We start from the raw sequence: 24,383 nt of genomic DNA on the forward strand, positions 1-24,383 counted from the left end.
GGGAGGTGTCTTTTCTCTAGGGTGGGGGATTTCCAGATAAGGGAAATAATTTTAAGGTGAGGGAGAAAGATTTTAAAAAGTCATGGGGACAATTTTTTTTACACAGCGTGTGGTTCGAATGTGGAATGAATTTCCAGAAGAAGTGGTGGATGCAGGTGCAGTTAAAATGTTTAAAAGACATTTGCATAAGCACATGAATAAGAAAGGTTTGGAAGGATATGGGCCAAGTGCAGGCAGGTGGGATTAGTTTAGTTTGGGACTGTGGTTGGCATGGACTGGTTGGACCGAAGGATCTGTTGCTATGTTGTATGATTCTATGATTCTGTCCAATGAGTTCATGTCCTCTGCAGATTCTGGTTCTCCTGAACCTGAAGATGTTCTGTCCTTACGATGAACAAGAAAAGGACAGGGTTTCTTTTTGCTGTTCTCCAGAAGATTAGAGTGAAAGCAAGAATGAACCTGCATTTCCAAACTGTTTTTGACAACTTCACGAGGTCCCAAAGCATTTTACTGCAGTTGAAGCAATTTTGAAGTACTGTGATGATTACCAAATAATCTGTTTCTTTACGTGAGGTGATTTGAAGTGTAAATATGAAACAGAACACCAAAGAGATTTCAAGATAATAAAGTGTGAAGCTGGATGAACACAGCAGGCCTAGCAGCATCTCAGGAGCGCAAAAGCTGACGTGTCGGGCCTAGACCCTTCATCAGAGAGGGGGATGGGGAGAGGGTTCTGGAATAAATAGGGAGAGAGGGGGAGGCAGACCGAAGATGGAGAGAAAAGAAGATAGGTGGAGAGGAGAGTATAGGTGGGAGGTAGGGAGGGGATAGGTCAGTCCAGCGAAGACGGACAAGTCAAGGAGGTGGGATGAGGTTAGTAGGTAGGAAATGGAGGTGCAGCCTGAGGTGGGAGGAAGGCATGGGTGAGAGGAAGAACAGGTTAGGGAAGCAGAGACAGGCTGGACTGGTTTTGGGATGCAGTGGGGGGAGGGAATGAGCTTGGCTGGTCGTGTGATGCAGTGGGGGGAGGGGACGAACTGGGCTGGTCCTGGGACGCGTTGGGGGAAGGGGAGATTTTGAAGCTGGTGAAGTCCACATTGATACCATTGGGCTGCAAAGTTCCCAAGCGGAATATGAGTTGCTGTTCCTGCAACCTTCGGGTGGCATCATTGTGGCACTGCAGGAGGCCCATGATGGACATGTTGTCTGAAGAATGGGAGGGGGAGTTAAAATGGTTTGCGACTGGGAGGTGCAGTTGTTTATTGCGAACCGAACGGAGGTGTTCTGCAAAGCGGTCCCCAAGGCTCCGCTTGGTTTCCCCAATGTAGAGGAAGCCACACCGGGTACAATGATACAATGGTATCAATGTGGACTTCACCAGCTTCAAGGTCTCCCGTTCCCCCACCGTGTCCCAGGACCAGCCCAGCTCATCCCCTCCCCCACTGCATCCCAAAACCAGCCCAGCCTGTCTCTGCCTCCGTAACCTGTTCTTCCTCTCACCCATCCCTTCCTCTCACCTCAAGCCGCACCTCCATTTCCTACCTACTAACCTCATCCCACCTCCTTGACCTGTCCATCTTCCCTGGACTGACCTATCCCCTCCCTACTTCCCCACCTATACTCTCCTCTCCACCTATCTTCTTTTCTCTCCATCTTCGGTCCGCCTCCCCCTCGCTCCCTATTTATTCCAGAACCCTCTCCGCATCCCCCTCTCTGATGAAGGGTCTAGGCCCGAAACGTCAGCTTTTGTGCTCCTGAGATGCTGCTTGGCCTGCTGTGTTCATCCAGCTTCACACTTTATTATCTTGGATTCTCCAGCATCTGCAGTTCCCATTATCACCAAAGAGATTTCTCTGGTTTTGATCAGAGCAAATGGATTTCTTAGATCAGAAAGACAGCATCTCTGACCATGCAGTGCTCTCTCTGTACTGCATGGAATGTCAGCCTAGGTTATGGATTCAAGTCTCTCGAGTGGAATAAATACAGAAAGTTTTGGAAAAGTTTAGCATGTCTGTGCATGGAGGAACAGAGTTGGGTGTCTTGAGGCAAACAGGATCATCTTTTGAACTCCTCTGGAGTGGGTCCTGAGCCCATAACTTTCTGAAACAAAGGTGAGAGAACGACCCCCTGAGTCCAGGCTGAATTCATAGTGAATTTTTGTGTGTACTTAGAAAGCACACAGTTACCAGCTATTAAAGGAGAAATTAGAATCTAGCTTTTGTCATGCTGTGTTGTAATTTATTGCAATGAGCTTGCTGTTACTGGATGGGAGAGTGAAAATGGGAGATGGTAAAATTTGCGTGTTTATTAACATTTATGTTCATTTATTTTAAGATATTTGTTTATGTTCATCATTTCAAGAAACAACAATACCTTATATTTACATGGCATTTTTAAACAAATAAAATTTTCCAAGATGTTCACAGAAGCCTTATTGTCATCAAAGAAAGTTCAACTCTGAGCCACATGCAGTGTCTCAGGCTTGAATCTGAAGGAACGTATTAAAGGAAGAAAGAGAGGCAGAGAGGATTAAGAAGCTTAGTGTCATGACAGCTGAAAGCATGGCTGCCAGTGGTTGGATAAAGGCGATTGACCATCAGATTCTGTGCTAATTGCTCCAGTGGAATGTTTTGGCTTTTTGAACTTGTATCTATGGGAATAACTTATCACATACCCACTTCAACAAGTTAATATCTTTTGATGTGTGCTGGGTGGCTGTTCAAAGCTTTAGCCAGTGCCTATAACATGTCCAGGCACTTTTTACAAACGCTGAAGTCAATTGTAGATACTAGTGAGGCAGTGGTCTATACGGACATTCCAATTTACAGCAGACGTAAGCCATTTGGTCCTCAAGCTGGCTTTGCCATTCAGTAAAATAACGGCTGAATGCATTTAGAATTTCACATTCCTGACTATTCCCAATAACCTTTGATTGCCTTGCCTAACATGAAATTATTTACTTCCATCTTAAAAATATTTATTAACTCTGCCTCCATCATTTTCTAAGGCAGAGATTTACGCAGGGATCTGGGATTGGGCCTCCATTATTCACAATATTCATTAACAACTTGGATAATGGCATAAAAAGTCAAATATCCAAATTTTCTGATGACACAAACTTGGGCAGCATTGTAGACAATGTCGACGACAGCATAAAATTATTTCAGGATGCTGGTAGATTGGATGGATGGGCAAAACTGTGGCAGATGAATTTGAATATAAGCAAGTGTGATGTTATCCATTTCAGACAGACAAAGGATGGATCAGGATTTTTTTTTCAGAATAAAGTTGAATGCAGTGGATGTCTGGTGAAATTTGGGGTTCAAATGCAAAGCTCTTTAAAATGCCATGAGCAGCTGCAGAAAATAGTCAATGGAATGGTGGCCTTCATATCTAAAAGGCTGGAACATAAGGATAGGGACATTATGCTGCAGTTAAACAAAACCCTAGTTAGATCCTAATTAAGTACTGTGAGCAGATCTGGATATCACACCTTAGGAAGGATGTTTTGGCCTTGGAGGCAGTTGGGTTTACAGGAATGATACCTGGGCTTTAGGGGTTAAATTATGAGAAGACGTTATGCAAATTAGACCTTTATTCTCTAGAATTTAGAAGGTTAAGAGTGGCATAATTAAGATCTTCAGGAAATTAACAGGGAAACATAGTGTAGGTAAAGATAAACTATTTCCACTGGTTGATGAGTCTAGATATAAGGACATAGTCTCAGAATTAGGGCCAGGCCATTTAGAAAATACTCCTAAATGCAAATAATAGTGGAGGTTTGGAACTCTCTTCCTCAAATGGCATTCGATGCTACTTCAATTGTTAAATTTAATTCTGAGATAAACAATATTTTATTAAACAAAATTTCATCAAGGCATCAGGGCCTAAGTCAAGCATGCAGATTTGGGCACAGGCTGACTGTGATCTTGCCTGCTCTACCATTCAGTAAGAAGGTCTGAGTGGCCTACTCCTGTTCCTGTGACTTCTGACTGGCAGAGGGTGAGATTTCTGCTCGCTGGGTTTGTTCAGCCTGGGTTAGGCCCCATTGCTGCCCAGTTAGGTGCCTAATTGTCACTTATTTCTTCAGGTCTTCCTGAAGAGAGGCAGTGGAGGGCTCTTGCTGGCTCTTCAATTGATAGTTTGATCTCTGTCACCCCCTCTAAATATCACCTCTTGTGTCATTTTTCCCAACTTGAACAAAGTTCATTTTCTTTTGTTATACAACATGTTTGTAGTAGCTACTAGGATATCTCATTATCCAGATTGATATGTAACCAAATTGATATGTTATTGTCACAACAACAATGATTACCCTTCAGATTACTTCATTGTGTTACCCAAAAAACTTTGGTAACCCCATATTCTTCTACATCTACTTCAGGAAATACTTTTATCAAAAATCGGTAATAAGCCATTATATTTCCATGCATGTCTGTTTGTTTCACAATTCTCATCTCCACTAGCTCTTGTCAGCACATGCCATTACCTAACCTATTTGCTGCTAAAACCCTAATCTCTACCTTTGTTGCTGCTATAATCACCCACATCACTGGTCCTCTGTTACCTTGATCACACCCATATCAATCGTGATCTGTGGTCACTAACACCTCCTTCCTCATATCAATAGTCTCCCATGGATTTCCATCCTTTAGCAAACCCAATATTCTCTACTCAGCATCTGACCCTGCACCCTTCTACACCTGAACTACGTAACTTCCAATCTCCCAACTGCTCTGATTTACAATTTTCCTCCTCTTCTAAATCTCATCAGGACTTTACACAGTCTATGACCAGCTCTGTTACCCTCCCTAAACTCTGTATCTGTAACTGCAGTCTTTTCTATATTCCTTATTATTTTTGCCTAACCTACGTGGCCTAAAGGGCGACCATCAAGGCCAGGGACTGTGGAGTTCCCTACCATAACTCCTTCACCACTTTCACTTCTCTTCCAAGATCATTCTCTTAGACTGATCTGTTGGACTGAGCTCCTAATGGACTGTGCTTTGGTGTAGTTTCCATTTTAATTGCTACACTTTGTGGGCCACTTCAGATAATTTTTCTACACTAAATGCCTATATAAAAAGAAGCTATCATTATTTTTCTAAAATAATTTCTTTTCCACTGATATAGATTACTTATATCCACTTACCATCCACACTTACACCCAGACTGTTACTTAAGTCAGACAAATGCCATCTGTTTTCCACTACCACAGAAGCTAATTGCTTAAAACATATGAGTCATGCTGACCATTCAGGCAGTTCAGTTAGTACATAGCCTGTACTTAGCAAGTTTATTGAATTCAGACAAAGTTGTGTCTCTGAACAATTTCACTTAATTGTTCAACATTTTGCTGAAATGTGGTTGGTGGTGAGATTCTGATTGGGCAGTGTGGTGGCTCAGTGGTTAACACTGCTACTTCACAGTGCCAGAGACTCTGGGTTGATTGGAGCCTTGGCCAACTGTCTATGTGGAGGTTACATGTTCTCTCTGCATCTGTGTGGGCTTTCCCCCCACTGTCCAAAGATATACAGGTTAGGTGGATTGGCCATGCTAATTTGCCTTACAGTGTCCGTGCAGGTTATGTGTGTTAGACATGGGAAATGCCGGGTTACAGGGATAGTTTAGAGGAGTGCGCCTGGGTGGGCCGCTCTTTGGAGTGTTGGTGTAGACTTGATGGGCCAAATGGCCTGCTTCCACACTGGGAATTCTGTCATTGCAACTGGGTAACAGTTAAGTGAGGCACTAGCCAAATGTGGACCTCCTGGCTTGTTCTTTAAAAATAAACTATTGGTTACTTAACTTACTTTGCTTTATTGTCCTCCAATTTATAACCAACAGATCAGGTTAACACACTGTGAGGAACACAGCTGCCTGGCCTGATGTGTTCCTCCAGCTCCTCACTGTGCCATCTCTGACTCCAGCACCGGCAGTTTTTACTATCTCACACTGTGAGGATTGTTTAGTGATTTGGCTGAACTGTACAGTTTATTTGACATTAGTATTAATTATAATTGTGGCACCTTTGTTACAGGAAATGAAAGCTGAACTATTGGACCAGAGTAAAGACCTCAATATATTAAATCAGTTGGCTGAAGAGCTAGGGGGATGCGCTACGGAAAAAGAACGGACACAGATCCTCAACAATGTCAATGCTCTGTCAAAGCATTTTCAAGAACTAGAAAAGACCACCAAGAAAAAGTGAGCAGCAAACATTTAATTTTTGCAGCTAACATTTTACCTACATTGCCACCATAACAGTTTATTTTTTTCCCATTTTTGGTGACTGACACTATGTAATCTATTGGCCATGTATGATTGAAGGACAAAATTGCAGAAATTCAATCATAATTTAAGAAGCTCTGAATAAAATCTCACAACATTCATTCGTATTCATAATCTCTGACTTCCCCCCGGAACCACATGCCTCCCAATCTCCCAACAGTTCTCATTTACAATTCTCCTCAAATCTAAACCTCTTTGGGACTTTACACAGCCTATAACCAGCCCTTCGTACCTATGACTGTGGCCTTTTCTACATTCCCGGTTCTTTTTGCCTAAAGTACGTGGCCCTCAGTCCAAAATAAACACCACAAAAGGCTGAAGTTCGCAACAAGCTAGAGTTTCCTTGGATCTGGTTTAATCTTGGATCTCGGAATGTCTGTTATCTCAGTCTCCTGTCACATGCACTCAGTATGTGGTCTCACACTGACCCCCTCATTCTGGCATTGTTACCTGACACTCCCTTCCACTCCACATGTGTCTCTATCATTTTCATTGTCTTTTTCTTCTTTCTGTCATCTCTTGCCTCTGTCTCTAACTATCCATCTCATTTACATTCAGTCTCACATCTGCTCATACACTCTGATTCGCACACTTTACCTTTCCGTCCCTCTTTTTGGCCATTTCACTGTCACACGCTCCTTCCAATTTGTCCTTACATGTTCATCTTTGTTATTTCACTATTTTAGTTCCGCTACTCAAATATTGTCATCTTGTTCCTTCTACTGTGTGCAACACTTTTCATTCCCATTTTAAATATTCAAGTCAATATTTCTGCTATACTGTATAAGTTGTACATTGGGACAGAATTTCGCGGTTTAGTTTAACTAGTTTCTACGTCAATCTTGTCGACTATGACTTGTGTCAAAATGTCCTGAGAATGTCGTCAGCACATGGCAGGCAGAAAATACAAACCAGACCAAAAATATGTTTGGGTAGGAATAAAATGTAGCGAGAAATCATGGTGGTCCTTGCTGATATGGTTTGAATCCATCAAACCCTAATTTAACTGATGGATCGGGTTGCACTCTGTCTGACCTTACTGATAGACACCAGTCTCTGTCATCCACCGCAACTAAATGAAAAGCGTGAAGAAAGGTTTATTTCATTTTTCCACCCCCATCAAGGTTTAGTGTGATTAATTAATGGAAAGCTCAGTGACTACTACATTCCAATTCCAATGAATCAGAAGCCACATGATGCAGTGGTCTCAGACACTGGACTGAGATTCCTGCTGATGGGTAAAGGAAAAGTTGCTTTCTGCAATCTTGGAATTCACAAATTATATTTAGCTAAAGCTATTGCAAAACTCTGAGTTCTGACACTGAGGCTAACTGTATTATTGACAGTTGTAATAACTACAAGGGAGTCTCCCTGCTGTTTGTCATAGGGCGATCAGTGTGAGGATCCTCTCTATGACTGGTGTGTGAAATATTAATCAAGAAAATTAAGTGGATTTGTTAAAAGGTGAGAAGGGAAGTTAGCAGAGAAGCAGTGGGATAGTTAAGGAGCTATTTCCGAACTCTCCATAAAAAAGTATTCCACTGAGAACAACTCCACAAGGAGGATTAACTGCTTATGGCTATCTAAGGAAGTTAAGGCTGGTATCACATGGAAAGGAAAGGCATACAATGACATGAAGGTCAATGACAACCAAAAGATTGGGAAAGTTTTAAAAACCAAACCTTAAGAAAAAGGAAAAGAAAGAAAAAAGTAGCAAGAAGTGTTAACAAAAGACAATATTGAAGCTTCTAAAGTGTATGAAAGGGAAAAGAGTAATTTAAGTGTGTTAAGAAGACGGTGTCATGAAAAATTGGTGAATCTATCCTGGAATGATTTGATCTTTCCATGTGTTCCCTGTCATCCCATTCTCTCTGTCTCCTCCGTTACCTTTACACTCTTTCTCCACGCATGTTTTCTCTTATTGTCTCCAACCCTCCAAATTTTCTGTTTTCCTTTCCTTTCTATAAGTTATTTATTTTAAAATATTTCTTCCTCCTGATTGTGTTCTAATATGTAGTGACATGCACCTTCTTCTCTTAACATGTATTTTCTGATTCTTCGAATTTTTTCAACCTTTTCTTCACTTTCTAAATCTTTATCCCACTATATCTTTTCTCATATCTTTCTCACATTTAAGGTTCTAGCAAAGATTTGAGGCTCGGGTTGTGGGTGAGGTTATTGACTTGCTTGCCAAGCTGGCTTTCAATTTCCATTTCAGAGGGCAGTTAGAACTCAACCACATTGCTCTGGGTCTGGAGTCACCTGTAGGTCATACCAGGTAAGGGTGCCAGATTTTCTCCCCAAAAGGGCATTAATGAAACAAATGAGTTTCTGAGGACAATCAATGATGGTTTCATGATCACCATTACTGAGACTTATTTTATTGATTGCATTATGGGTTGAGAACAATGCCTCAAGGAATTCCTGTGCATGTCTATGTTTGGCTTGGGCTGCAATGGTTACTTTGTCCCAGTTAAACTCAAACTATGAAGACCATCAGTTTAATCAACGTACATATAGATTTGAACCCCATAAATAAACCCATACAGAACAAAACCGGAAATGACATAAATCACCATAACTGACCAGTCAGTATAAATACTAAGCGGAGTAGAATACATCCCTTCATCGGAGGCCTCACTGATGATGTTTCCTAGCATGGTGACGAAATGTCTGAACAAGAACAAGCCAGCTTGGTGAGCAAGCCAATAACCTCATCTTAATTTCATCCTTACATGTGTATCTCACATATGTTACTTCTCTTGCTGCGCCACTAATGCTTCTCTTCTTCCGTGGAAATCTGGCGTAAACTCAAGGCTGCCTAAGAGCTATAGAAGTAGTCATGCGCCTACCTTGGACTGTTTGTCCCTGTGTATAGCCATCACATACCCACTGTTACATTCTGGAAAGCTGGATGATGAAAAATGGAACTGGAGCCTAATCTTGACACCTTTCAGTCTACTCCTGTATATAAGAGGGGGAGGACTTGGTGGAAATATCAATAGGTGAATGATCCAGTCACCCAGGCTAATGCCTTGGAGACGTGGGTCCAAATTCCAGCATGTCAACTTGTGGAATTCAAATCCAAACAATAAGTCTGGAATTAAAAATAAGCCTCAGTAATGGTGTCCATGAAACTGTCATTTATTGTCCTAAAAACTCATCTGTTTCATTAATGTCCTTTTGGGAAGAAAATCTGGCACCCTTACCTGGTCTGACCTACAGGTGACTCCAGACCCAGAGCAACATGGTTGAGTTCTAACTGGTCTCTGAAATGGAAATTGAAAGCCACTCAGTTCAGGATGGCCATCAAGTACTGGCTTTGTGAGTGATGCCCACATCTCATGAAAGAAGGTGAATCTCCTGTTAATGCCCACCACCTAACCATAAGTAAATACTAACTTTTTGGAGTTACCCTTCATTCTAGTTCATGGATTGATCCTAACATACTCACTTCGTTCCAGTGAAATCTTCATAATAGTGTCCAATTAACTTGTGCCAAATATATACTCAGTCTGGCTACAAGCCCAATCCATGAGCGCTGTGATCTAGCCCTTCACTGTCTGCACCTCCCTGACCACACTACTCACATCCATGTTCCCATCGGGATCAACAGCCAGAGGATAATGAATGATTGCAGTATTACTATTGTTCAAGCTTAGTGGGTGAGCTGATGGGCAGTGAGGATGTCCTAGGGATTAGTGCTGTGGTCAAACTAAAACTAAGGCCAAATTTCAAAAGCATTCCATAGTGAGCAAATTCTTAGCTGAATGTTGTAAGTTTAAATTAGTCAGAAACGCTGTTATGTGCAGTGTTTAAAGATGTGTCTGCTTCCTGGCTTTATGACTCAAGGACTTGATTGGTTCAAGGGACACTACAACCCACTTCTATTAAAGTCCAAATGGACGTGAGAATGCAATGATTCCAAAAGCTACAGCTTATTGAACTTACTCTTCCTGTTCACTCACTTTCCTTTTATTTTTGATTTGCAGAGAGGAAGAATTATTTTGTTGCCAGCTTCAGGCAGATCAATTTAAAACACTGCTGATGTCATTCAACAAGTGGGCAGAGGGAATGAACACAAGGATTCCAATTGTAGAGCCAAGTCTAACTACAGAAACTCTTCAGAAGCTCTTGTCCAGTATTCAGGTGAGAAATCCTAGGCTGCTGAATTCCATGTGCTTTGTCCCTTTCACAATGAATAATTTAGTCAGTCAAGTAAATCAGCCAAAATTCTTCTAGGACAACTCCTGGATACTTTATGTATTGTATCTCTCATGCTCAGCAGCGATTTAGTTCTAGTTGATGCTTTAGCTGGGAATTATACAAAATACCTTGAAAAGGGCAGTCCCAATACTTTAACTTCATGTTGCACAAAGTTGTGTAACTTTGTAAGTATCTGGTTAATAAGCAGCAGTAATTTGTATTGATAATGCAGTGAAATATTCCAAGGCACTTCACAGGAGTATATCAAATAAAATTTGACACTGAGCCACAGAAGTGATTTTAAAACAAGTGACTCAAAAGCTTGGACCAAGAGGTAGGCTTTAAGAAGGGTCTTAAAGGAAGAAATAGAGTGAACGTTTTAGAGCTTGGAGCTAGATGACTGAAGGTATGATTGGCACTAGTTATATAATGGAAATCAAAAGCATGCAAGAGGCCCTAGATGAAAAATGTACTCTAGCGGTTCATTGGGAACTTGTCAGAATCACTGGGTATAGTGGATGCTCTTTCTTGTACCTTTAAAAGTATTTGGTGCAATTGAGGAAATTTCTGTGTGTATATTTGATTACTAGTGCCCAGTGCATTTTCTAGCGTGGATCACCCTCTGGGGCAGCAATGTATTTGGGCTGAATTTGATATTCTGCTTCAGGCCAGTAGATTTGATATTCTGTTTCAGTCCAGTAGATTTGACATTTGCACATTCCATTATTATCCTGTAAAAAAAATTCCTGCCATCTTTGAGGTTAACCAGTGAATGTGAAGCAGAATGGACAATATAGAATTAAACATTTATTGAACCTAAGCGTATTGCAAATGTATGTGACTGTTGTGAATGTGACATTTTTAAGTGGAAGAAGTAAATACAAGAGTGACTTTGAAATAAGAATCAAGCCTGTGTATACATTAATATACATTTCTATACATTTATAAAGGTAAATATTTGCATGGCTATGGGAGAGAGCCAAAGTGTGGCATTGTTTGAGTAAGTCTTTCTCAGACCTGACCAAGGCTTGATGGGCTAAATGGTCTCATTCTTCGGGCTGCATAATAGGACAGTTTTGTTTCTGTTATTCATTTTTGCTCTAGGAAATTACATTATTCATCCAACAAGTTAGTTTACTTAAATACATCTTTTCATTTTGCATATTTAGGGTATGCTCAATGAGTGGTCATTGAAAGCTTCTGAAGTTGAGGAAGTTAATCAGAAAGGATCAGCCTTGTGTCACCTAATCAATACACTGACTTCTCCAGCCCATTCAAGGACGATATTCAAGTCAGGTAAACCATCACAGCAGAACATTGCATGCGTTGTTCTGATGGATGCTTTAATCAGCTCAGTTTCCCCTTTTTTAAATGCTTCAATTGTTTAATACCTAGAACTAAGTGACTGATGACTGGAATGAAGATCATTTGTGAGAATTTTCAATCTGATTACAGGTTTATTTTGTAAACCAATCCAGCAAATTGCAAACAAGGTGATTTTGACAACTTTCATTCAGTGATGCATGAAGTGTAGTGAATGGATTCTTGCCGCAACAGTTCATTTATGGGAATGCCATGTATTGGCATTATTTCCAATTGGGCATGTGTTCTACTATATGGCTATCATTAAACCCATATATTTACCTGAATAATGTTTCTAGGCAGAATTCCTTATGTTTCTACAATCCGGTGCTATTATTAAGCATTCTTTCTTTGGCATTTTCATTTCACGGATTTGTGGTTTAACGAGCTGCTGTAATTCAGTTTTAAATAAAATGTCGAAAGATTTTAATTAAACAACGTGTTAATCTAACACAAATATCCTTGTGATGTAGCATTAAATGTAAAATCTTAATTCTCCAGGGCTTTACATATGTTTTTATAATTTACCCTGTTCGAGGCTTTATATTTATTACTATTCTTTCTGTGGAATCCTGCATTATGCAAATTAACCAACAGCTAGCTTGCTCCTGTTACCATGTTATCAGGAGAATATACTAGATGCTGTATTCACAGATGATTATCCTTCCTATGGAATGCTGTTAAGGTGACGAATTTTAAAATAAGCAATAAGAGCATAGTTTTATTAAACTAGTTGAAAGTAGGATGTTCTGCAGGAAGCCTATGGAATGGCTGCACAGATTGCACAACCCCAGCATACACAGTGGGAAAGACCTGATACAACTGATACATAGGATGGTAGGATTATAGAATGAGTTGCCAGGTGGACCAGCCAAATGAATGGTACATGTGTTGATGTAATCCATTGTTATATTGGAGACTGGAGCAAGGGATATGGTGGTGCAATAGAATGGAAAGAGAAAGCCCAGTAAAGCTAAATGGCTTACAGTTCATGAACACAATCATCACTGCACAAGATAATGGAATTTCAGCAACTGTGAATGGTTGGACACGTATGAGCATTGTCATTTTTTAAAAGTTTTTTTCTGAATTCACAGTGTGGACCTCAATAACCTTGCGGTGTTTGGCTGGAATGACATGATGTTAACATTTTATCCAAAATGAAGGAAGGCTTTAAACAATTTAAAGTACACCCACTTAGAGTACCACATTCAGTTTTTGGCACCCCTGACCGGGAAGGACATTTAGGTCTTGGAAGTGATGTTGACACACTAGGATAATACTTTGGTCTAGTGGGTAACATCATAAGCAGCAGTTGCATTGGCTAGATTTGAATTCACCTCAATTGTGGAAAATTATCAGATGATCCAATTGAGGTGTTTAAAATCATTGTAGGAATTGATGGAGTAGAAAGGGAGAAACAATTTCTTTTCGTGGGGCAGGTGCAGAAGAAGGGTTAAATACTTGTAAAAATTAAAGGTCCAGGTGATGTCAGGGAGCCCTTTGTTAAGAAGGTTAGAGGATGTCCCTACTTTCAACTCCAAAAAACTGTTGAGGCTGAGGTGAACAAAGAAAGTTAATACTGCAAGTGATTGTGAGGCATTAAGAAGTCCAGAACAAAGGCTAGTATATGGAATTAGGGTAGAGATCAGCTATGCTCCAGTATCACTAGGCATTCCAACTTGAGTTGCTGCAGGTTATAACAACAACTTTAACTTGAAGTCAGAGATAATTGGAACTGCAGATGCTAGAGAATCTGTGATAAAAAGGTGTGGAGCTGGATGAACACAGCAGGACAAGCAGCATCTTAGAAGCGGGAAAGCTGACGTTTCAGCCCTCGACCCTTCATCAGAAAGCGTCTTTTGCAATGCATCTTATATGTTCAACGTCTTTTGTTGAGTTTCGTTTCTCCATAACAAGGCCTTATTTACCCAATATGTTGGTCTGTAGGTACACAAGTGGTGAATGGTGGGGGAGCAGTCTCTGCTAGCTGCGATTCCAAAGGTAAGGAAATAACCTTTCAAGTTTCATAATTTCCTGCAGTCTGATCTTGTAATGAAATATGTAAATGGGTTGTCTGAGAGCGTTACTGCTTTTGAAGAAATGGCTCGAAAAGAATTTGGACTTTGTAAGTGATACCAGGAACTGCCGATGCTGTAGTCAGAGATAACACAGTATGAAGCTGAAGGAACACAGCAGGCCAGGCAGAGAGAAGCAGGAAAGCTGGTGTTCCGGGTTGGGAGCCTTCTTCAGAAAATGGACCTTATAAGCTGCATTGTTACAAGATCAGAATGTTTCCTGTGTCTCATGTCAACATCTGAATTTATCTTGTGTTAAAAGTTACCTGTGAGTGAAATCACATGCTAATGTGGCCAGAAGCATTTCTGTGGAAAATGTAAGTGTTCCAAGTATTTGTAACTCACTACTATCTCGAATTAATAATTTTTAAAATTTACATTGCCTTTGTTTGTAATATGAAACAGATTTAAACCAGTCAATAAATCAATTCACTTTTTCTGTAGATATTTTAAACAGAGATGCTGTAGAAAGGTAAGTCATCATAGTCATACTCTGATTAGAGAGACGACTGGTGGTGGTTTAACCTGAGGGTCACTGTGCCTCAGGTGAGGGGAGAGGTTGACAAAAGAGAATCCTTCATGGCAACCTCAGCCAGTGCAGGAATTGAACCCACTCTGTTGGCGGCACTCTGTATCAGAAACCAACCATCCAGCTATCTCACCCAGCCATTCCCTAGATGCTGTATACGCTCAGTCCTAAGTTGTAACGCAGGTTAATTTCCCTGCAAAGGGAATGGTGCGGTTGGTAAGTTATTGCATTCATCATAGGTCGCTTATACATTGGTGAGTTGTCTGAGTGACTTTCCTGGAGTCACAACTAAACTATCTCTTCTGTCATAACAAGAGGACAGCTATGGAGGAAACTGGTTACCTGAATCATCTTGTTGGCCATGTATCTTGAAAAGGAGTGTTAATATCCTCTGCAATCAAATATGCAGTTTTCTCCACTGTTGATTAGTTGGAACTTCTTTTTTCAAAGCTCCATTGGGATGTTGGGCTGAATTGTGTCCTCTGATTCTGTACCATTGTTTGAATTTTGCTCAGATGAAATGCGGCCTCACTACGTTATCTGGCTGTATATTGCCATTTCAAAACATTTACACCATAAAAGTTGATCTGTTTGACTGTGAATTCTGAATTGTACTTAAAAGCTATTGATTTTGTAATTTCAAACATGAATAATTCTATCTCCTTTATTCCTGACAAAGAATCCTGGCCATTTCTCTATTTATATCTTTATATCTCATTCATTCCAGGACTTCCCAATCCCTTTATGATCATATGGAACAGAAGGTCCAAATGGGTTATCAACAATTATTCTATTTCAAATAATAAAAAAGTCCCCAAAATGTTTGTAAATCAGAAGCACTTCGGAGCAACTGGAGTTTTATTGTGGGAGCAAATTACAGCAGATTCTGGAATCTGTACTGAAAGCAAAAAATGCTGGAGATCACAGCATTCATAGTCAAAGCAAGCAAACTTTTCAAATCTAGGTCTGAAAACAAAGCCTCATGAAGCTTTTTTCCAAAAAGGGAAAATGCATTAATATCCAGCAAATGAATATACACTGGCAGTTAAGTCATTTAACAGAAGATCTCAAAATGCTGTGTCAAATTTGCCGAATTCAATAACATTGAACTAATACAACTATTCAAATTTGAAAACCTTTCTTTACTGTCATCATTTTAAGAAGTATCGCTAAGTTGCTACAGTTTGATACCTTTGTCAAAGACACAATCAAATGCAGACCTTTTAAATTTCAGTAAATGGTATTAAATCCTGTAACATTTACCTCTATAGTGTTAATTTGTCCCAGGAATTCTCTCCTGCCCCCTCTTACTGCATTTTAGAAGAGAGAAAAATATAAGAAAAGAAAAGTAATGGAAAAAAAACAAGGAAACTCAGGCTTATTTAAATAATTATCGCAATCTGAATTGCATTTACAGAAACTGGTTGTAGCCAAAAGGTGTCATGATTCACAACGAATAAAACATGGGAGTGTGATGGAATACTCCCGATTTGCCTGGATAAATGCAACTTCAGCAACATTTTAGTCACTTGACACCATCCAGGATAAAGCAGCCCACTTGATTGTCACGACATCCATAGAAACCATTACTGACAGTAATCGTTAAACACCAGACTATTTCAATTAGAACCCTCAATGCTAAAAACTAAATTATTTGCTTCTCTTTTGAAACCACAGCTTACAATAGGGCAAAAAATAATAGAAACTTCACTCTTCATTAGAGACAAGCTCTATAACATATTCAAAAGCCGGCACCATTTCTGGATGAGTTTGTTTTCAGCTTTTATAATAGGAACTGGATATAAATATATTCACCATTTTTGGTGAATATGTTTAGACTCCTGTTAATGGCTTTAACATTCGGTGGGACTATTTGGGATTGGCCTTAGGCGTAAGGTGGAAATTACAACTGGCTTGTTCTGAATTTGTTTTAAATCACAGAGCTCAGAACTTCAAATGCATTTGTAAATTCTGAGTATTTGAGTTAAGGCAAGTCTTTATGATGAATTATGTTTCCTGGCTACAGAGCTAATCACTATCCAGCAGGACATTGCAGATGTAAATCGTCAATATGAAAAGGTAGGAGGTTTGCTGAAGGACAAGGAGAATCAGTTGGAAACTACGCTGGCTCAGAGACAGCAAATTCAAGAAGAAGCCAATTTGGTCAAGGAATGGTTGGAGTCAATGGATAAACGAGCAGCATCGTGGGATACATTGCCAACTGAGACTGAAGCCATAAAGGAACAGGTTGAACAGCAAAAGGTATGTGTGATATAAAATGTATGTTTGTTCCAGTTAAAGATATGAATGGAACATCAAACTGTGATTAAGTAATCTCATTTTTAAAAAAAACCGTTTTAAAACTGAATCTCATAATAAAATTTATTGAGCTGATAATTTCTAAAGTAGGGAGTCTCACGGGCTTGTATCACTAATTTAGCTTTTCCCTGCACCCTTCAACTTAATTTGTTTGCCCTGTAAGTTGCTGACACTGATTTGATTTAAGTTAATTTGATTTGATTTATTGTAGTCACATGCATCTAAGTACAGTGAACAGTTTTGTTTTGCATGCAGTACAGGCAGATCAGAGCAAACAAGGACATACAGATCATAAGGGTGCTTAGACAGAACAAGGCATACAAGGTTACGGCTGTACGGGAAGTGCACAAAAGCGAAATCAACATTAGACTTGGGAGCTAGTAACAAAGCAGTGGAAGGTAACAGGAGCTTTTGGACCTGATGAATGACAAAACCAACAGACTATCTTTGAGAACAATAACATTTTTGATTGAGAAGAACACAGAAGCAATGGAGAAGAAAAGTGGGTAACTTAGGATGAAATCAGATGGAGAGAGAAATCCAGAGATGAAGAAAAAAAAGTGGATTAAGAAACAGCAAAAGAGACAGAACAAAAATAAGGAAAAAATGTAAAATTTAGAATTTTAACATTTCTAGTAGTTGACTGTCTACAGGAATGAGATTGCACATTTCAATTGTTTTGTTTCTGGGCCAAGGTTTGGTTGACATTTCATTAACAGTTGGCACATTGTTGAAGAAGTATTTACAGTCTATTATCTGCCCTTACTTTATAATGGTGAGGTTAATAGATAATTAATGTCCAAAGTCAGCAATTCTTAAATGTAGTAAGATAGCTAAGGGGAAAATCTTGGTTGTGCAAACCAAAGAGTGTAGTGATGTCAATTTACCAACAAGAATTGATACCTAAGCATAGATGAGCCATAACATGCATGAATAGGTTGATTAAAAATACATATCTGTAGTTTCTGACTAATTTGCAAGTCTATTAAAAAAAGTGTGCATTGTTGCAGTTTCGTTTTCCACAACAATCTAGCTCATTAAATTATTGCTAGTCAACCTGGACATCCCATTTTAATGTGGCTTGATCATCTTTAAACTGCAGTCATTTTAACCGGCTTAGGATACAATTAGTTACGATGCATTGATAATGCTGAAGGTAAAATTACTATGGTATTGTGACCGTGAATAAGATGTGAATTTGATCAATTTGCTGCAAAACATTTCCTGATCCTTCCTTAGCAATCCCAGGGAAGAATAGTAGAAAGGAGGTGGTACTGGAAAAAATACATTGCAGTGTCTGTCTCAGCACTGATAACTGCACACTGCGCAGCTACTTTCACATTGAAATCTGCTGTGACCACAACCGATGAAGGCAAGCATACCATCTGCCTTCTTTACCACTTTATCCAGTGGCGTTGCCAATTTCAGGGAGTTATGGACTTGCACTCCTAGGTCCCTATGTATATTAAAAATACTGAGGGTCCCACCATTTACTGTATACATTCCTCTTGCATTTGATCTCCAAAAATGTCACACTCCTCACTCTAATTTCTCTGCCCAACTTTCCAACTGACCTGCTCACTTTCCATAACTCCTCCAATTTTCACGTTGTCTGCAAACTTACCAGACCACCTAAATTTTCACCCAATTTATTTATGTATATCACAAACAACAGAGATCCCAGCACTGATACTTGCAGTGGCCAGAGATCTCCAATCAAAAAAGCACTCCTCCACAACTGTCTCTAGCCTTTGTATCCCAGTAAGCGTTATCCTGCTGTGCCTGAGTTTGGAATAATCCAGAAGTGGCTGGGGTCAGTGTTACATTGCTCTAAAGCAGTTAATGGTGGTTGTCATATAATTGTACTGTTTTGGAGAGCAGAGTATTGTCAAGACACTATCCAATAAAATCTGCTCATATGGATCAACCTCTCAAACTGAAGGTTTTTTCAATATAACTGAATTATCCATTGCTGCATGCTGGTAAACTAGCTGTTCTTTTCGACCAAAAGAACTTATATGAATGTAATAATGGTAATGTCCCTAAACACACAACAGTCATTGTTGTAATGTACAAAATGTTAACAGCCACCGTGAACACAACCAATTCCCACAAATAACAATCCAATAATGACCAGGTAATCTGTTTTAGCAATGCAGAGTACACTCATAGTAATACTTTGGAGTTGGGTATGGTATACAAAAAAAGTAAATTTAGATCAACCTTTTGGAGAAATTATGACATATTTCAGCCTAGGTGGGACTTGAGCTTGGAGCTTCTGATCCAGAGATCAGTTCCTTACCATTGTACAACTCTGATGTACAAGTTACTTATAATCCTTATGGTACAGTTTGACAGAGGTCCATAATCAAGACTTGTTAGCTTACAGCCGAACATTCAAGGATTCTTTGTTCAAATTACTTGAACATTTTCAAAGGATAGGTGATTTGGCAGTGCAGCACATGGATGTGGAGTGTTACACAGACCGAAAGACAGTTTTAGTATTAATGTTATTAATATCTTTAACCGCACTCTCCAAAAGCTATCTCCATCTAACATCTTCTATCTTATTGTGTACATGGTAATTAAAGACAGTTTTAATTTGAACTTACGTACAATCTTTATATCCATCATTTAAAAAATGGATATACAAATAAATATATATGATGAAAATTATACTCTCATTCCAGTATGATTTTGTAACAGGATGGGATGCCTCTACCTCAATTTGTAGTTGAAGGTCTTAATATCAGGACCTCCATTCCCAACAGTCTACCTGTGATCTGCATTCGTGTTATTTTTCTTTCATTATAGCTTTAACACTTGCTGTTGTAACCCTCCAAAACATGCGATTCTGGATAGGGAAAGACTATCTTATGAGGAAAGGTTTGAGTAGTTCAGGCCTGTATTCATTGGAATTTAGAAGAATAAGAGGCAATCCTGTTGCAACGCATAATATTACTTGAAGAAGGGTCTAGGTCCGAATCGCCAGCTTTCCTGCTCCTCAGATGCTGCTTGGCCTGTTGTGTTCATCCAGCTCTACACCTTGTTATCTCAGGATAGAAAGGAAAGGTTGTTTCCCTTTGTGGGAGAGTCTAGGACCAGAGTGCGTAATTTCAGACTAAGAGGTTGCTCAGTTAGGGCAGAAATGAGGAGGAATTTCTTCTGAGGATAATAAATCTGTGTAAATTTTTTTCTGCGGAGGGTTTTCAGGGTGGGTTGTTAAATATAGTCAAGGCTGAGATAGATAGCATTTCTAATCAGTCAGGAAATCAGGGATTATAGTGAAAAGCAAAAAAGTAGAGTTGTAGATTATCAATTAGCCATGAAGTCATTGAATGGTGGTGTGGACTTTGAGGCCATTACATTTTGCAGCCTTCTGGAACAAATATTTAAAAAGGAAAATTTTGCAAGGCTATGAGGAAAGAGCAGGAGTTGGATTTAATTGAACAGCTCTTCCAAAGAGCCAGTGCAGTTCTGCTGGGCTGAAAAATCTTCTCTGTGCTGTTAGATTCCAGGAAGTGGAGCCTATAATCCTGTTCCATTCTATATAATGGCCTAACCTAATTATAGGGCACATTCCTTGATTGAATGTACAAAACTGATAGGTAGGCAAAAACCAACTAGCCAAGTTATTAAGCACTATTTAAACAAAAAGTTAAGTCAAATGAGACAACAAAATAATGTGACAGCTCATTGAGAAGACATTATGAACAATACATACTCATCAATTGTTGAATAAAAAGTGTCTCCATATTAACTAATATTGCTGACCACAATGAAGTGTGAAGTTTAAATCAGTCACTAGAACTACCTGGCTTATGCAAAAGCCTTTTTGTTCCTAGAGGTGCAAGAAGGAAAAATTTTATAGAAATGTGGAGGTCTCCATTTTTTTACCTCACAGTTTTAAAGAAAGCCACTTATTCTGGTGCCCTGTAAGATAAAAATTGCAGCATTTGTCAAGATGCCCAAGGAAGTTAACTGTGGGAGTTGCTTTGGTCTGGATGTTGATAATGAGAAGTGATCAGCGAGATTCTCCAGAATGACACAAACGTTTTCATTTTGTTCTTAACTGTTTTACACTGCCTCCTTTCTAAATGGATTGGTTCCACATTCACAGAGTCATACTCCTGTGATTAAAATATTCTAAGAACTTGTTTTAATACATTTCAGATAACAAGAAGAGTGTTTAAAATTAGTAGAAATTTAAAGGCTTCAGGTGCCAAAAGTGTGCCAAATTAGTTTGACATGTGCGAAAAAGAAATTCAGCTGTTTTTTGTTGACTTATTTTAGCCTCATGTTTTTAGTGTTTTGTGAGCAATTTTAGACAACTGTGCTCAAGTAAATGAAGTGTATGTCATTGTATTAAATAACCAGTGGTTATATATTTGCTAAACGATTTACTTGCTCCTTGTTGTCTGTTTGGTCTTAATCAAATGAAGTAGTTTTCTGATTCACATGCTTTTCAGTTGTGTTTAAATGGCAAATTGGAAACAAAGCCATCCTGATCTTGTTTATTTCTTAGCAATTCCCTTTTTCTGCAGATATTTGAAGCCGAATTGAACCAAAACACTGGCAAGGTTAAACAGGTGAAAGAAAGGTTGATGTTGTTGCTGGAGGAGAACACCGACGCTCCAGAAGCTGGGAAATGGAGGCAGATGTTGGATTATATAAGTAATATGTCACTTTATTTATTAGACAACCATGTACAAGTTGTTACTTTAATGTTAGCTATTCAATGAGTTAAATAGCTAAAATGTCATACATTCTCTTTTAGTTAAAGCTATTGGAATTATTTTGCTTGGGGTGGGATGGTATGGTATGGTATGGTGGATTGAAATACCATGTGCTTTTACCTTTGAAACCATCTGGGATATAGTAACATAAGAACAGGAATAGGTTCAGCCTTTTGAGCCTGTTCCACCTTTGACTTCAATCATGAGTCATCTGCACTTCGCATTCATTTGCCCAACTTTGATCCACATGCTTTAAACTCCAATAAAAGTTGGTTGACCCCAGCCTTGGAAGTTAAATTGACCTCCCAGTTTCCAAAGCTTCGGCAGAAGGAGTTTCAGATTTCTAATAGTGTTAAAAATTCCCTCCTGATTTCACTCCTAAGTGGTCCAGTTCTAATTTTTAAGATTTAGAACACTTAGCATGTGTATTCTGTGGATGCTACAAAATGGTTTGTTGAGTTTGTTAGAGTGGATGGATACTTCCTTCATTTGAGGCTAGATTTTAGCTTTGTTTCAGATTTTGGATGCACAGAACTGAAAATTGTTCCTTTCTCAAGAAATTAACTGCTCAAATTGAAGTAATGAACTTTGTGCTGGAAACTTACTTTTGTGGTGCATGGCAAAAATCGAGCAGAAAAAGCAAATGCTACAAATCTAAAATAAAAACAGAAAACAGTAGAAATGCAATTAAAGTTAGCCTAGAAGTCAACCTTCAAAACCTTTGGAAAATTCCTCCAATAACTTATGGTCGAAGTATCAAAGTGAGCCAGCAATGTGGAGGGGTCACCATTAAGTGGGTACATCTTAAACTCCTGCACATTAGCACAACACAACTTGTATCATCTGCTTGAACACTTGTGCCCAGCTACAAGGAATTGGGAAGAAAAATGCACATTCCTTTGGTGAAATATTGAGGCCGACTGCTATTTCAAGGGCAGTCTGCATGGCTGAAAAAGCAAATTCAAGCATGTGCTGAGTCAGTGCAAAACCCAGTTTTTGAAAAAATGGGTTCTTGTACCCTAGATTGACTTGCTATGATTTATGGTATTTGAGACTGGCAGCATCTGTGGAGAGAGAACCACAGTTGTACCCGCTGAAACAGGAACTCTGTTTCTGTTCACAGATGCTGCCCCTAACCTGGATATATCATAAAAGACTTGAATTTATATAGTGCTTTTTACAACCTTGTGACATTCCAAAGTGCTTCATAGTTGATGAATTATAATTACTTTAAGAATTAACTTATGATATAAGTAAAAAGTAAGGTTCATCTGCTTACTAGTTAGTTGCCACAGTATCAGTCAACTCACTACATAATTTTATCTGGCTTGGGGGCACAATTTTTTGTTACTGAAATGTTACGTTTCTGAACCATGAAACAAACCCTTTGGGGAAGTGCTGACCCTTCTGTTTAATGTACAAATAGACCTATGTTCTTAATTTAAATATAGCTATCATGGGGCTGCTTTCTGTGACCTATTCATCATTCCTCTTATAATCTTTTAAGATTTACTTCATGCTAAATAGCTTCCTTGTTTCTTCAGTCAAAAAGACGAGTTGTATATGCAGACTTTCTCAGTAAAACACCAATGCTTAACAAAATGTAACTGTTGCAAAAAGAAAAAAGGCTTTGGTGCAAAGAAATGGACAAAACATAAATGGGAATTGTAAGTTTAATGCAGTAGAAATGCTCTTCTGAAAAGGGCATTTTTCTCTGTTGAACAGTGGATGAATGGTTGGTTTTGAATGCCTGACATACCTGCCACTTGCGTCTGTATTTGTTTTAAGCTGCTCCCTCAAAGCATTTTTTGTTTATGCTCAACAATTATTGTGAAGTCTTTTCCCCAAGTGGATTTCCACTTACCTGTCATTACTTTGCTACACTGTTTAGTGCAACCCGTAACCTAGAATTGGCTGCTGTAAACTCAATGTTGGAACTAATGAACTTTCTCCCATTGTCTCTTCCATGACTTCTTCACCTGCATCTCTCCCCTTCAACCTATTTCGCTATCTAACTTTTTTCTTTTCTCTTGTCTGTCTCTCCCATTTTACCTCTTTTTTCTATCTTGCTCTCATTTTATCCTCCAGCCTCACACCATTCCATCCCCCAGATGTCCTTCTCATTTTCACTATCAGGAATCCCCCTCCGATCTCTCTCTACCTCTCACCTTTTCCCCTTGCCCCAACTTCCCCATATATTGCCAACAAATCTCTTCTCTGCAGTCTTAGCAGAAAAGATAAAGCTGATGCAAAGAAAATTAACATATATATCTAGAACTGCAAATGCACCATAAAACATCTCAATCAAGTGATGAAAGTTAAGCATGTGGTGAACACTGACCTGTAATCATTTTTCTTTTTTTCTTTAAAGCTATCAAAACTACTACTTAGTAGTAATGGGACATTTTCATTTATTATAAAATTGCACTCCGCACATTTAGTTATTACAATTGTGAAAAATATTTAAGTAATATTTACTTTTGTTTCTTATGTTCTGGCAAAAATTCAAAATAAATCTTAAGTTGCTCTGTAAATTGACTGCTAGTCAGTTTTTAAAAATTCCTTTATTTAATCAAGACTAGATTGGATTTCAATCTCATCCTCCTCCTGACAAAAGCTGTCATGTTACTTTTGTTCACAGTTATTAGCTTGAAGCTTGTCTACTTATCAGAACTGCATGGGCAGCGATACATAAGTTTGACAAAAGAGATTAAGAATTCAGTTTTAAGACATTCAATTTCATGACCATCACCTGGATAGACCGATTAGTCAGTATTGCATTTTCTGGTTCCCTCATACAACTTGGCAAATTCACATCCAGCACGAGTAAACTGTAACTCATTTAAAGACTGTAACTGATATATT

The 24,383-nt window shown here is 39.0% G+C and overlaps 1 protein-coding gene across 2 annotated transcripts in view; it reads left to right on the forward strand.

Annotated features, from left to right (window-relative positions):
• Positions 1-24,383, forward strand: part of dst (dystonin) — a 528,150-nt gene that overhangs the window by 332,188 nt on the left and 171,579 nt on the right. For both annotated transcript variants that reach the window (XM_048530258.2, XM_048530256.2), the window contains 6 exons: positions 6,038-6,204; positions 10,281-10,437; positions 11,664-11,790; positions 13,807-13,860; positions 16,490-16,725; positions 21,327-21,456. In XM_048530258.2, coding sequence (XP_048386215.2) covers positions 6,038-6,204; positions 10,281-10,437; positions 11,664-11,790; positions 13,807-13,860; positions 16,490-16,725; positions 21,327-21,456 — 871 coding nt within the window. The remainder of the gene's footprint in view (positions 1-6,037; positions 6,205-10,280; positions 10,438-11,663; positions 11,791-13,806; positions 13,861-16,489; positions 16,726-21,326; positions 21,457-24,383) is intronic.

This window comes from Stegostoma tigrinum, chromosome 4 (assembly GCF_030684315.1).
Source record: "Stegostoma tigrinum isolate sSteTig4 chromosome 4, sSteTig4.hap1, whole genome shotgun sequence".
Classification (NCBI taxonomy): Eukaryota; Metazoa; Chordata; class Chondrichthyes; order Orectolobiformes; family Stegostomatidae; genus Stegostoma; species Stegostoma tigrinum.